Here is a 14,776-nt window from a genome sequence, read left to right on the forward strand (position 1 = left end):
CACCTGACTCTTCGAAAAGAGTGCTTTCCCTTTGACTTGCCAGCCAAGATGATGCAGAGTAGGAGATACGATGCGAAGGACAGTAAATTTGGAAAGCCGTCCCAGGATGCTAGTGGTGGACGGGTTAGAAAAGCTTTTAGTTAATAAAAAACTAAATAAAGGGGGAAAGAGCCACAAGAAAGGCTCCCTGGAGGGTCACAGCACCTTGTGCAGGCTTGGGGGATGTGTTGGCTTTCTGTGTGAGGTCATTGTGTTTCCCGTCCCCTTGCCCTCAACATAGGAAAAGGAGTCCGTCTTGAGCAACCTTGCCAAAAAAGCCAAACTGGCAGAAGACACGTTCAACCAGGTTCCAGGGATGCACTGCAACCCCCTTCAAGGAGCCATGTATGCTTTTCCACAGATCTTTATCCCTTCCAAGGCCATTGAGACGGCAAAGGTGAGACTTCTTCCGGCATTACTTTTTCTGCTTTCCCTTTCACCATTATTGTTTTCTTAATGACCAAAGCTCTCCGGAGCTTCTGTACTGGCTTAAAGGAAGAGTTGGCTGCTTTTTCACAGAAGCAGTTCTGGATTTTCAGGAACAGTCACAAGTCCCCTTTCACTGCCTTAAAGGAATTCTTCACAGGGTGGGTGTGCTCAGCCTAATTGTCTCAAAGTGTTAAGAGCCAACTTTTGCTGAGAATTTGGGTACCTTTTTCTGCCTAGACATATGTAGGATTGAGCCACAAACCCCATAAAGTTGCAGAGAGTCTCTGCCAGGAAGATGTCCAAATTAGACGCATTTGGGAATAAACAGACTAAGATGCTGGAAGAAATACGTTGCTTCTTTTGCACTGAACATGCAACAGGTCATTCTGATATTTTATCCCTCCAGGCTCATAAAATGGCTCCTGACATGTTCTACTGTATGAAACTTCTGGAGGAAACAGGGATTTGTGTCGTTCCTGGAAGTGGGTTTGGCCAAAGAGAAGGAACTTACCACTTTCGGTGGGTACTGTGTGGCTTGGTAGTCAAGCCGGTTTCCAGCAGCTGCAGCAAGCTGAGCTATTGCCTTCATTTTCCTTTCTAATGCCACAGTCTCTTTGCACCCTGTTCTAAAAGTTTCTGCTCTTTTCACAGGATGACCATTCTCCCTCCAGTAGAGAAGCTGAAGATCTTGCTGGAAAAAGTGAAAGACTTCCACATAAAATTTCTGAAAGAATATTCTTAAACCAAACAAAGACTGTGTTTCTCTTTCTCCCTTTCTGGAGTCAATCTGGAAAGCCAGACAAAGCTGTGAAAGAAAAAATGATTTTTAAAAATCTCCTTTAATCACATCCACAGTGGAATAGCTAAAGACCCAGCTGTAAAACTGAGTTCATCTGGCTCAAGCATCTACTGTGGACTATCACACGCTGTTTTGATTTTATGGAAAGAAATGGAAATAAGGGCAGGAATTGGGTGTGGGGGGAGGATGATTTTGTGCCTTGATCCAAACTTGCATTCTCGGCAGGCTGGCCTGGTGAAGGAAGAAAAGGGAGGCCTTAGTAAGAACAGTTGACTCGGTTACCGCTTGAAAACAGTGAGATAGCAAAAATCTACCTTTGTTCTTAAAATAATGGAAGCAAAGCTTGCCTTAGCTGGCAGTTTAGTGTCAATGAGCACCCTTCTATGGGGTCAAAAACAACAATACACATCTAGAAAAAATCCCTTTTTACCAGAACTGTTTTAAAAACTGCAGGATTTGGAGGGACTAGAGCAGCATAGCGTTTGTCCACGTTCTTCTGCAACTCCTGCCTCTTATATTTGATGAGGCTGCACAGAGATGTTGCTTTTCTGGATTGCAACTGCTTTTCTGGATTGCTGCAGATGTTTAGATGCATTATTTGAGCATTACACCCAACTATAGGCCGGGGACAGATACTGATGGCCCTCCTGCCCTTCCGGCCTGCTTCCATCCCGAAGAATGTGCATTGTAGCAGAATGCCAGCCAGCTCCCAGCCTGCAGGCAAGAGGCATGCGTCAAGATTTTCCATTTCAGTATTAAGAAAAGGCCAAAACGTTGCCCAGGAGAACCAAATGAGTATTGCTGGCCCAGCATGTAGACTGTAGCACCAGAGTCTTTGCATGGAAAAGAATAATGGGAATCTTTTTGTTTACGAGCACGAGCTTAAAAAAAGCAAGACGAAAACAAGGGGTGCGTAGAAACAAGGGGAAGTACAGATCCTGTTAGAATAGTGCAGCCCTATCTGCATTTGGCTAGATCCTGCTTCAGAAATACTGCGGTCGTTAGACAGAGAAGCGAGCATTCTTCACTCTCCTCTGAAGGCCAGCTTAGCAGGACCGAAAATGCTGATGTTGGAGGAAGCTTGCCAGTATGTCCGATGGACTGCCATTTTGTTTCGCTTTGTTTTTAGCAGAGAGCTGTCCTTCGCTTCAGTATCCTGGGGGACTGATGATGCTTTGCCCTGCCGGGCAAGCTGGCATCCTTGTCCAAATTTTGAGCCCCCTTTCAGGACCGCAGCTTTAATCCAGCTGGAGGTTCTGTGAAAAACATTCCATTCCATTCCATTCCATTGCAGTGGGTTATATTTCTAGCTTCCAAAAGGCTAGAAATGGTTTGCCCAGGATGTTTGCAATGAGTCTGAATAATAAGCAGCTGTAGCATTTGATTTGTCGCAGAAGTCATCACGCATTTTGGTCTCCTTCGGTAAGTCTAGCTTTGCACTGTAACATCGTCCCATTGCGTTGCTCATTTTGACTTCAGTCGAAACAAAACTGACAAGCACCCCCAACTGCTACTCTGTCCCCCATTCATTGCGCTTCGTAGTAAGCCCTTCCGTGTTGGTCCATCTGGGAGAGGTTACGATATGTTGGAAGGACATTTCTCCGCTGATCATATTTCAGTCTTATTTATCAACTTGGCTTAATGTTTTGCCCAAGTTCCAGAAAGGGGGAGAAGATTAAAACGGGTGGGTCCATTGGTTGGAGACTAGATGCTTGACTAGGACCACAATCCTGGACACCCTGACAGGGAGTGAATCCTAGTGAGCTTCCATTTAACAGCCTGGTGCTCTCCCAGAATGTTTTGGCCTGCAACACCTGACCTTGGGCCATGCTGGCTGAAGCTGATGGGCCCTGACGTCCTAAGCATCTCACGGAACCAGGCTGGTCATCACCTTGAAAAATGCAGAGAGGAATTTGAAAGAGGCAAATAGCTGTCTTACTGATGAATTCTTAGTAGCCACACAAGCCCATTGTCCAACACCGGCTCTGAGAACATCCGGACCAGGGCTGCTTTTTAATCCTTTTGTCCCCTAACTATGCCATCCTGTCGGCCCCACAGGAGGACAGGAGGCCGAAACAGGACGAAGCCTTCTGTCGCCCTGTTCCTGGCATGGCTTCCTAAGCGCTGATGGAGCAGAGGGAGGCTAAGCTGTGGTCGGTTTTACTTGCAGAGCATGTTGGTCGAAAATTAATCCCAAAGCGATTGAGCTTTTCCCTCTGACCTAGAGGCCCACTGCTTAGGAGGGACTGCCATACCTGAACCTGTAGCAAGAGAACTCTGTGCTCGTGGCAATTACAAGATCTTTTAAAAATATTTTTGTAAGTGCAGATTTTTTTCATGGGTTTTGGGAAGGGGTAGGTGGGTGTGTTTGTGTGGGGGGTAATATTAGTAGTCTTAATGGGTTTTATATTTACCTTGTGTTTATACCCAGTGTTCCTGAAAACAATGCAAGGTTTACATGTTTCTAAACAACTCATTTGCAGGTGTATTCTTAAGGTTTGATTCCCCCCACGTGTCTTTTAAAAAGAGGGACAGCAATCCTAATAGTTTATTTCTAAAATCAAGGATACTGACCTGCCTTCCACTGCATTTTCTAAACGATCTTCTTATGGTGCCTTTTGATTTTTGGTACTGCAAGAGAGAATGTATGGTTTTTTCCTGCACCTTGGAGAATGACGTGTCAATTCAGTTGTAATAGTGTTGATCTGTCATGTCTGTATGTTCTACAGTGAGATAAAGCTTAACTTGATTGTGCTGGAAACCTGTCACGGAGTTGAGCTCAGTGGATAATATTTCCCAAAAAAGGGTTTGGGGATTGCAGCCGAAGAAACAGGAGAATTGCTACACTGATGTTCTTCTCATTTTTATTTGTCCTTAAAATAATGGGCAACTATTAAACACTCTGACGCATGCTCGTAGGTTTCTTTCCTACAGGTGCTCCTCAGATAACTTTTTAAATGTACCTACAACTTCAAGAACTAAATAAAAACTATTGAAAAGCAATTTATTATATCTTTTGAGAACTGATGTTTTCACTGAGAACATGGGCACCTGGCAGTGGTCAGCAACCTGGTCTTTTCCACATGTTTTGGACTTCAACTCCCATTGGCTCTACCTAGCATGGTCAATTCTGATTATGGAAACTGTAGTCATCTGGAGGCCACAGGGTTACTCACCGGCTGAGCCTTGCACTGCTTGAAACTTTCTAGATCATTTCTCCAATGGTCATTTTGTGTCCTACCTGTTCATGGAGTAACCAAGGCTGCGGTTCTCTTTGAGTATGGCCTTGTTGCATCCACGGAAGTACCGGTACCTCTGCTCAAGTCTGCTCAGGGGAAAACTATTCCCTTAAGGTGTGTGTGTGTCTTGGCCAGTTCGCCCTTACTACAAATCTGATTATTTTGGGGTGCCATGACTGCAGAACAGGTGTAGCACTTACACTCGAGGTGACGGATGGCCACATCTACAGAGCGCAGAGGCCTAGAGGAAGAAGAGGAGCTGGAAGAGGATGCATTGGGGGATGGGGAAGAGGGAAAGACTTGACCTGCAAATAGTCTGAACTTCAAGAAGTTAAATTCATACTACCTGGCCATGAATCTCTATGAACTCATCATACAACCACTTGATTCCCTGGCTTTTTTAACAGAGAAAACTAGAGTGTGCATTGTCAGAGTGGCAAAAAAAAAGAAAATCTGTAATGACAGTATCAGGTCTGTAATTTCACTGCATTTTTATTGTTATACTCCACCTTTTTTCCTTCTTGCGAGGAGCCCAAGTCAACGCAGAGGATCCTCTTCCTCCTCTCGACAGCAGCCTCGTGAGGCAGGTCAGGCTGGCTCCCAGCCTCCCAGGGATCACAGAGCATAGAACCCAGGCCTCCACAGTCCCAGTTCAGCCCTCTAACCACTCTACCTCCCTGGCTCTCAACAAGATAGCAAAAACCTCCAACACGGAAGCGATCTTCACTTGCTGAAGAAGCAGACTTTCAACATGCAAAAGTGTGGCACGGTCACCCACACGCACAGCACGGGTGCCCTTTCCTGGTCGGAGTTTTGTCCTATGGCAAGGAGCCCTGGCCAAGCTCTTCCTTTTTGCAAGAATCATTCTGCTGTCCCTTTAAAAAAGTGCATGAGGATGCCCTAGATGAGGCTGGAGATCCCAAATTCACACTGGAGAGTCCCAAGGCAGGGCTTCCACTGAAGTAAACACCTGGGGTTTGCCGCAGAGGCAACTTTGAAGATGCAGCCTAGGCCACCTTTCTGCAGCCTGAAGACACTTGTCCAACAGCAATTTTCCCTGCGGAACAAATTCCAAAATGGCAAAGGGATCTGAGAGAGAGCCCACACCAAGTCCTGTCCACACTTTGCTCAAAAGAACATATTTCATGTCTACTCAGAAGTAGGCCCCACTGAGTTCAGTTAGACTTATACCCAGGGAAAGGACATGAAGGATGATGTCTTCATCGTTTTATTGTTTTTAAGATTTGTGTTTTTGATTAAGGGATGCAGGTGGCGCAGTGGGTTAAACCGCTGAGCCTCTGGACTGGTTGATCGAAAGGTTGACAGTTCAAGTCCGCAGACGGGGTGAGCGCCTGTCGCTCCATCCCAGCTCCTGCCAACCTTGCAGCTCAAAAGCACACACATGCAAGTAGATAGAAAGGTAAGCCACCTAGAGGTTCCTTTTGGGTTAGTTGGCAGCATGTGAGTGCAAAAATAAATAAAATAAGTAAATAAAAGGAGTGCGGCATAAGATAATTGGATTCCAGCAATGCACCTCACAGCATTCGTGCTTCCAAACACTGGCATGAGGCACTTGGAAAGCTATTCTGTGTTAGCCTTTCACAGCCAAATGCTCTCCAGATGTTTTGCCACAACACCCATCAGCCCAACTACTGCATGTGCTGGCTGAAGCTGATGGGAATTGTAGTCACATCCCAAGTTCACTGATATCATGCCATGCAACAGCTGTTCCTACCTGACCTGCTTGGTCTTGTGCAATATGTTAAAGGCAATTTTTACTCACCATGCAAATGATTACTACCAACCGATGCTGCCTGCAAACATGGAGAGCCCATGGAATTAACAGAACCAATAACTCTTGCCAGTCCCACCCTATTTACGGACCCCTTTAAAGCTTAGGTCTCTTAGGACAGGCTCTCCTGAGAATACCCTTAGCCCTGGGGCCACGCGGACAGGGCACCTATGCCTTTAACCACTGCTCGTGTTTGCCTTTCCATCTTTTCAGCTCGGCCTTCCACACACGGGGCCTTCGCCACTCCATTGCTTTTACTGGCCTTATTCGCCCTGTTCGAAGTCGCGCTAAGGCACCTGGATGCCTGGTTAACAGCCCCGAGGTCAATAAATTGTGATGCTCAGCCAATCCATCCATCAAGGTGCACCTGCCCAAAGGCTCGGATGCCGTGCCAGGAATAAAGGGGACACCCTGGCCGGGATGGCTTTGCGGGGAGCTCGTGTCTCAGGGCCGCTCGGCCGAGGACTGCGCCTTCCGCAGCCGCCCCTCCAGGAAGCCGGGCTGCCCCGCTCCGGGCCCCGATCCTGCTCGCCAGACCAGCCCTCCCCAAGGAGAGGTGTGGCCTGTTCCACCAATCGGGCCTCCCCCTACCTGGTTTGGCGTGGGCGCGTCCACAGGCAGGGCGTGGCGCTGCGATAAAGCTCCCCCTTGGCCCCATTGCTGCGCCCCCCACGCTGCGATGGCTCTTAGAAAGCGGTTAGAAGAAGGCAGCGGCGACTCCGGAGTGGAACCGGATCGGAGCCTCTTAAGCAAAGAGCAGAGGGACCAGCGGATCAGCCTGTTTCTGCGGGATTTCGACCACCAAGGTGAGGCTTGGGGAGGGGGCGAAGGGGCTCTTTTCCAGCCCTTCCTAAGAGGAGCCGCTGCTTCCCATCCTGTACCCAAATCTCGAACAGGCAGCTGCTCCTGGGAAAAGCGAGCTGCGGTTGCTCTAGCGCGACGCTTCACTTACGAAGTGTCGCATGTGACGGCGTAACTAGCTTTTTTGAGGTCCTGGATTTAGCCGTCCTGAGACAGCCTTGTGCGCTATTTTAGTTGCGAAGCACTCGGCCAGCGCTCCCCGCTCCCTTGCTGCCTCTTCTCCGCAAGTAAGAGCAAAACCAGCTGAAAACCAAACGCTGATTGCTCGCCAGTCCTGATTTTGAAAACAAGCGAAGCGTGTGTAGTTCTGCATCACACGAAGCCCAAAGCGTTATCATCACAACGGGCTGGAGTAAAACAGTTTGCTTTTAATGCCCCGTTGCTAAAAAGGTGGATTCTCCAAAGAGGGCAGTTTCCTCGCAGGAAGGGATGCTAGAATTGGAGAGATGTGATCCCAGTTTCATCCCCATGAAGCCACCTGTGGCCTTTGAAGTCTTTCTGAAAAACGCAAAGGATGCTGCTGGTGCAAGCAACCTCAACCGGGGTGCCCCCCCCCCCGAGTGGGACTGGTTTGCTTCTGACTCCATCACTCCCCCTTTCGAAGGGGGTCATTTGGAGACGTATGAGTCCCCCCCGTGTCCCCAGCAGTTAACCTTCATTGCAACCTAATCACAATGCCTTTTTCTTGTACTCACTTGAAGCGAAGGAAAACCTGCAAGACTTGAAAAAAGAGCTCGCTTCGCTTCTGCAGGTGGCTGAGAAAGCGTTCAGAGTAGAGCTGCTGGCGATGCCCACGGTCGTGAGAAAAATGCGAAGGAAAGACCTGATTGGTAATTGCACCTGTGCCTTTCGTCTCCCGGGGGCAGCATCCTGCCCTCCTGATGCCTTCCAGATGTGCGGGAGTCTGGCTCCTGCAGCTCCCTAGCCAGCATGGCCAGGCCCCACCATCCTCAGCTCAGTCTGAGAATTTCTGCTCTGTATTTCAGTGGGGCTTATTGTCCTATCATACAAAATGCTGTTTCTTGTCCCTCCTCACACCCCCAGTTTCTTAACTTCTGCAGCCTAAGCAACCTCACAGTCCTGTCCAGGTGTATGTAAGAATATTATTTATTCATTTATTAAAAGCTTTTGTATGCTGTCCTATTATATAAAATCTCAGGACAGCTTACAATATTTAAAATATGACCCATTGGATGCACGGAGGCCTGATGCTACTAAACATGCCTAGAATTGCAAGCTTGCAGTGAGGAACACCTTTAAGTAATTGCTATTTTAAGAAAATATACTATATAAATACACTATAGATTGCCCAGGAATCTGCTGGAAGATTCTGATCTACTTCATGTTGGCCTTGCCTTCAATAATATCTCACCTGTAAGAGGCAAACAGATTCTATCAATTGGCAACAAGCTGTTTCCTAGAACTGGAGTAGTTTAGTGTTTGGCTGTCTCTCCCACATTTTAATTCCCACTCAGCCACGAAGCTTTGGGCCAGTCACTCACTCTCAACCTGGCCTACCTTAAAGGGTTGTTGTGAGGATAAGATGGAGGCTAGGGTGATTATGGAAGCTGCCTTGGGTTCCTTGCAGGAAAAAAAAACAAGACAGGAGGATATAAATATAATTAAATGGTCTGTCCCTGTACCACAGATCTCAAGGAAGAAGCTGTTGCTGCCACAGTTCTGAAGGCCGTAAGTCTCCATCCTGGATTTCAACCCATACAAAAGCTTTAAAAATAAATCACTAACCCTGTTAACTATCTCAGCATGGTTTATTTAATTGATCTCTTTAAGCTTATATTGACACTTAATGAAAAAAAAACTTACCAGAATAGTGTGCTGATGATGACACCCTTGTGGACAGGAATTGGAATAATATCCATTACAGTGAGAGAGAGAGAGAGAGAGTGGTGTAGCAGTTAGAGGCTCAGTTCTAGCCCCTACTTGGGCATGGAGCTGACTGGGTGTCTTCGGACCAGTCACTGATGCTCAGCCTAACCTCCCTCACAGGGTTGTTGTGAAGATCAAACGGAGAGGATTATTTAAGCTTCCTTGTAGGAAAAGAGATGAGATATACATAAAAGCAAGGAACAAAGCATACATATCTGACTCAGAAATCGGCCATAGACTTGATCACTAAAAACCATCTTGGGAAAGCTTGGGTGAGAGGGGGAGACATTTTCTCATGAGGGCCAAACTCACGATCGCTGCCCGTGCTTTAGTCTCGGTGCTCCGCTCTGCAAGATAGGAGCAGCTCCACAAAGGGTTCAGCCCATTGCACGCTGGGACGAGGGGAAAGGCTTCTGTCCCCAGCAGCCTCGCCCATGCTGGCTGGGCTGCACGGAGAGCGGAAGGCCTTCGTCTGTCTAACTGGGCTCAGGGTGGCCCCTGAGTGGTCGCCAAATGCATCCATGCAGAGCTACCCCTAAAGGTCAAAGGGAGCAGGCAGAAATGCAAATCGGAGAAAGCTCGTGATTGGCCAGGTGGATTTCCCTCTCTGCCCACAACACCGGCCGTAACGCATCTGCTGGCCTTGCTTGTCTGCAACTGCGAGATGCATGCAGCCGTTCTCATCCTGGTCGCTTGCTTACAGCCTAGCGATCGATGCCTTGCATCCAGCTAGCGCAAAGCTGGTCCTAACTTCTTTGCTTTTCCCCTACGGCCTCTGGCAGAACGACTGCGGTGTGGGAGACCTTCCCCAGGCCAAGTTAGTGAGGACAAACAGCAAACGAGGTGAGCTGATCTTCAAACCCAGAAATGGCTTTGGTAGTCTGGCAGATACAAGGGGCCACAGCAGAGATGGCCGTAGCAGTGGCTCTCGTGGTCCATGCCTGAGCATCCTGCCATGGCTCTGGGAAGATGGATGCGGCTTGCTCAGGAGTAACTCCCAAATCTTATGCCCAAGTAACACTTGACCAAATACCTTCTTCTAGTCAAGGTCACCACCATTGTGGAGTACAAAGACGAGAAGGAGGGGAACAAAACGCAGGCCAAGAAAGCATCTCAAAAGGTACGTGAGGACAGGTGTTGTGTCATGTCCATCCTGGCTTCTTGGCAGAGAGCTTTTTGCCAGTTGGGAGGCACCGCTGTCTGCTGCAGGCACTGCATCCAAACACTCCGGTGAAGATCCTGCACCCATGCCAAATGCCACACAGTCCAGTATCCTGTCCACGTGGTGGGGAGGCCTGTGAAGAAGAGGAGTGCAGTAGCACCTTCCCCCTTGGGTCCTCCAGCGATGGACCTGTGGGCTTGCTGGAGTTCATCTGCAGCCATTGGTTGGTCGCCATTCCCTCCATCTCCTCTCAGCAGCCGCACTGGGTCACCCAGATGAAATCGGGTGTTCAGAGGAGGAGAGAAGACAGGCAAAAGGCCCTCTGCCCTTGTGGCTCCAGAGTCCTCTCTGCAACCCAGGATGGGCATAAGCATGCCAGAGAGCAGCGCTTTCTCTGTGTGCAGCTTGGAGATCAGGAGAATATGCCCCTGCCCTGCCGGTTGATCTGCACGGATGAGCTGAGCTGGGAGCTGATGCTGTTTGAACGGAGGTGTCTACCTGTGTGGGGGAGTCGGCTGTGACCTCACCTGTCACCTGTGCCCAGCACGTCCCATAGGCTGAAGGTGGCTCCCCACCCAGTTTCAGACCAGCTTTGGTACTGAAACGGATGCTGAGGGAGCGGGTGGACGATTGCTACCAGAGAAGAAGAGTCTTCTCTGTGGTGGCACCAAGAAGACTCTTGGAACACTTTCCCCAAGCTCTCCTATCCAGAGGCTGTTCTGACACTCCTGTGATGTCAGTCCAAGGTCCCCTTTAACTCTCCCCAGGCTTTCCAGTCTTCTGGCTGTTTGTTTCTGTGCAGCTGGGAGATGGCTTTTATTCTGGATTTCCATGTCGTGGCATGCTAAGATATCCTTGTGTGTAACTTACATTTTTGCTTACATTTGTTCTTTTGTAACCTTCAGTACTTAAATGTTTCCAGCTTGCCCAAGGATGCCTGGGGGATAGATAAAATAAGCACACGTGGCTTGATTTTTTGACAGGTATTTAAAGCCAATTCGCTGACCTCCTTGGCTTCCACCACAAAGGGCAAGCAAGGTCCTTTGTCCAGGTAGGAGTAAAGCAATGCCATTGCCTGCTGGCCAGCCTTCTCTGTGGGATGGTGTAAATTGGTGGAGGGAGGTGAACATGTCTGTCCACCAAGAAAGGAGGGGCCTTTAGCAGCAGGAGGTTTCTCAGCAGGAGAAGCCACCAGGGAAAAGTCCCTGCCCGTGGCTGAGCCCCCACTGAGTGTGGAAGATGGAGGCTTCCATCAGCACACCTAAAATCTTCCTGTAAGAAGAGATGTTTGCAAGGGAGGAGGCCAGCCGCAAACTTTACCTGGCCCTTGTGTCCCATCAGGCCTGTGTCTGCGTTCTCCACTCCAAATGCAAGAACTTTGGGGCGATCGGCTTCAATGCGTGAGCAGTCGGTCTCTACCTCCAAGTGCCCCCTGGCAGGCTCAAGAAAGTAAGTCTTGCTGCGGCTCTTCTTTAAAAGCAAAACCGTGGAGACTTTGTTGTACAACGTGATGCTCAAGTGCTTGCACTGGTTTCCAGGGAGATGCGAGATGAATATTTTTCCTGCTGAGCTAAGATGTGCCCACATTGCTGTGCTTCTCTTCCTTGTAAATAGGATCTGATCTGATCTTGCGATTACATCCCTTCTTTTTGCCTCTTGCAAGGTGATTTACAAGTCCTACCTTTTTACCTTCACAGCAACCTGATGAGGCAAGCAAGCGGAGAGTCTGTGATAGCCCCAAAGTCACCAGCCTCATGTCCCAATGGGGACTAGAACCTTTATCTCCTGAGGCCCACTCAAATTGCTGCAATGCACTGGCTCCTTTGTGATTTTGGAACTCGGGGCTGCTCAGGGTGTCAATGCTTGCACACCCTTGGACTCTCAGTGCAATCTGCCCCATCAAACAGGATTAGCTAAGCCCAGTCTACATTGCTCTGATCTTTGTAGGAAGGGGAAGAAATTGGGGGTGTGAGGGAGAGAGAAGTAGGCTTGGGTTCTGGAAGGAAAAGCCTAAATGCCTTCAGCCTCCTCCTTTTAGCTTCCAGCACAGCCATCCCAAAAGTCTGGAGACCCCTTTTTGGATCAACTTCTATTTGCATTTGTTATTACTATAGGGAAGCTGCTTGCAGAGCCAATCTTCCTCCTTGGCTGCAAGGACCTGATAATATTATCTTATTTATTTATATTATTAATTTTAATTTTATAGTTATTTTTGTATTGTATTTTATTGTGTTGTAAGCCGCCCCGAGGCTTCGGCAAGGGGCGGCATAGAAATGTTCTAATAATAACAATAACAATAACAATAACAACAACAATAATAATAATAATAAGCACTTAAGTGAAATCAAGTCCAACTCTTCCCTGGTTTCTTTCCAGGTTTGCACAGAGGGTCCCTTCCAAAAGTGCATCAGCCTCGGGGAGAATTCAGGCTACGTCTGTCCGGAGCACCTCCATGCCCCTTGAAAGACATGTCCCTTTTGTCAACATACCTCTGGCGGATGGGCAGGTATTGTGTCATCCAAGGAAGCCTCTAACAAAGCTATGCTTGATGAAAACAATTTGAAAATAAGGACACTGGGCCCTGCTAGGCAAGTCTTGCATAGCTATTGCGTGTTAGCCATAAATATTTGCATCCTCTGAACAGGAGGAGGGGAAAACTAACCCCAGGAAAGAAGCATGATTTCAAATTCTGGGTTGTTTGTCCCCAAACTCAGTGTTCTGGATTAGAAATATTGCGTGAGCAATCAGGTGCAAAGGGGAACTGTGAATTGGTAGTACAGTGAGTGGTCCTAATGATTCATGAATTTAACAACTAGTGGATTACTATTATATGCGGGACAGGTCATTATTTTGTTATGAGAATATTGAATTTTAACTTAATGCATTTCTAAGTAAGAACATCTTTTATGAGTGAGGTCCAAGAAAGGGAATGCATGGACCCTTGGTCTATGAAGTTTTATGCACATCTATTCCATGTGGCATATATGCCATAATGCTCTGCTCATGTGCAGACTCTCTGTTCAGCTGGCGAGGACCTCCAGAACATCAACGTGGAGCTATTAAATGATGACACCGTCCAACATATCCACACACTTGTCGTGAGTATGCAGAATAAGCAATTCTCGGAGACGGCTGCTCTTTCCTGGTGAAGAAATGGATGCATGTCTCCGGTTTCCTCTTCGGAGCATTTCTTCAAGCCCAGTCCTCTTCAATATGCGTTAAAGCAAAAGAAATACATCCTATTTTAAGGATGAGTCTAATCCATCTAGCAAGCATATGGAATCTTAGACCAAGGGGCGAATTGAAGCTCCTTGGAGTTCCACTTTGGTCCATCAGGTTCTCTAGAGGGTTACAGCCTGACCTCCTCTCCTAGCCACTGATCACGTACTGCATTCTCAGCATTTGTGTAGTTTTTCTGCTAGAAAAGGTTGAAATGTCTTTCTGCATCTCAAGACAGGAACACAGCTTTTGATCTAAATTATGCTGATATTCTGCCCCTGCCCCTCTCCACCCATCACAGGGATAGGGCCCCTGTGAGCTGCTCCGGAGTGGAATTTGGTCCTGAGATGGAGAGAGGCCCCAATTTTTCCCCTCTAGAAGCTCCTTCTTGGAATTACACTGCTTGAACACTCAAGGGGCGGGGGAGGCATTGGAAGGTGAAGGACAAAACCTTTGGCGAAAAAGCCCCAGAACTGCCCAGTGAGGACTGTGCATGACAAAATGCTGAGTGGAGAGAGGGGGCAGGAATGGAAAAGGTGGTCCAGGAAAAGGAGATGGCTGGCTTGGTCCCTTACTAGGCCCCACTTTTATAGGTACAAATGCCAAAGTCGTCTTGGGTTGTTCTCTTGCGCCATCACTCGGGAGCCTTTTATTACAGCCAAACGAAGGGTTCCAACTACAGTGGCTTGGAAAACTACTTGGAATGGATTTTGCCTTGATGCTGCCCCTTAATATGTGAAGCCTAGGACTGATCCCATCCTTTCTGTCCAAGGCATGGAAAAATGACTTGGTGGTTCGAAAGGTTGCAACTTTAAACAACGTAATCTTGTCTCTTTTTCTTTCTTAGAACCAGTTGACGGTCCTTTGTGGAAAAGCAACTGTTAAGTCAAGTTGATGGAGTTGGCAAGCAACTTTCTTGTACCTAAGGAACCTGAAAAGTTGTTTTTAGTAAGAAGCAACTGAATTTTTAACTATTCATATACTGCCTATTAAACTTATTTTTTCTCTGTTAATTTCTCAGTTAAATGTTAATTGTTTTAGTGGGGTTTGTTCTACTGCACATAAAAAGATTTAACCCTGACTTTATTGTTAGGGAAGAAATTTAATCAACTAGCATTGCATGAGTCATTCCCATCCAGTCCACGTTCAGACAAGTATTTTTATCCTTTTCTAAAAACAGTATTTGAAAACCAGTGCAATGGCCTTCAAAGTAACAGTACCTTGGGTGTTATTATTTAGAGGCCAACTATATACTCCCAAAAGATACTGCACTGGATGTATAGTAATAGTCATTCTGGGGAAAAAAACAACTGAAGCCAGTGAATGTCATAATTTTTCCAAAGCTGCCA

The 14,776-nt window shown here is 47.4% G+C and overlaps 2 protein-coding genes across 2 annotated transcripts in view; both read left to right on the top strand.

The window, feature by feature from the left end:
- Positions 1-4,270, top strand: part of GPT2 (glutamic--pyruvic transaminase 2) — a 31,770-nt gene extending 27,500 nt beyond the window's left edge. Inside the window, exons 9-11 of the mRNA XM_044428005.1 lie at positions 281-436; positions 875-987; positions 1,120-4,270. Coding sequence (XP_044283940.1) covers positions 281-436; positions 875-987; positions 1,120-1,210 — 360 coding nt within the window. The 3' untranslated portion in view covers positions 1,211-4,270. The remainder of the gene's footprint in view (positions 1-280; positions 437-874; positions 988-1,119) is intronic.
- A 2,707-nt stretch (positions 4,271-6,977) lies between these two features.
- Positions 6,978-14,322, top strand: LOC123022256 (borealin-2-like). Its single transcript, XM_044427862.1, has 10 exons — positions 6,978-7,104; positions 7,861-7,989; positions 8,808-8,848; positions 9,829-9,889; positions 10,090-10,166; positions 11,192-11,259; positions 11,550-11,657; positions 12,585-12,714; positions 13,220-13,306; positions 14,275-14,322. Exons 1-10 carry the CDS (start codon positions 6,978-6,980, stop codon positions 14,320-14,322), a joined length of 876 nt encoding a protein of 291 aa, XP_044283797.1.
- Positions 14,323-14,776: the final 454 nt, after the last annotated feature.

The sequence above is a fragment of the Varanus komodoensis genome, unplaced genomic scaffold (genome assembly GCF_004798865.1).
Source record: "Varanus komodoensis strain SLA01 unplaced genomic scaffold, ASM479886v1 scaffold19, whole genome shotgun sequence".
NCBI classification, from domain to species: Eukaryota; Metazoa; Chordata; class Lepidosauria; order Squamata; family Varanidae; genus Varanus; species Varanus komodoensis.

Bases quoted from the DNA above. Each gene is read 5' to 3' on its own strand.
- LOC123022256 (XM_044427862.1), top strand. From the start codon at position 6,978: ATGGCTCTTAGAAAGCGGTTAGAAGAAGGCAGCGGCGACTCCGGAGTG. The intron at 7,105-7,860 runs GTGAGGCTTGGG...ACTCACTTGAAG, and splicing joins GCGGGATTTCGACCACCAAG to CGAAGGAAAACCTGCAAGAC. The intron at 11,658-12,584 runs GTAAGTCTTGCT...GTTTCTTTCCAG, and splicing joins CCCCTGGCAGGCTCAAGAAA to GTTTGCACAGAGGGTCCCTT.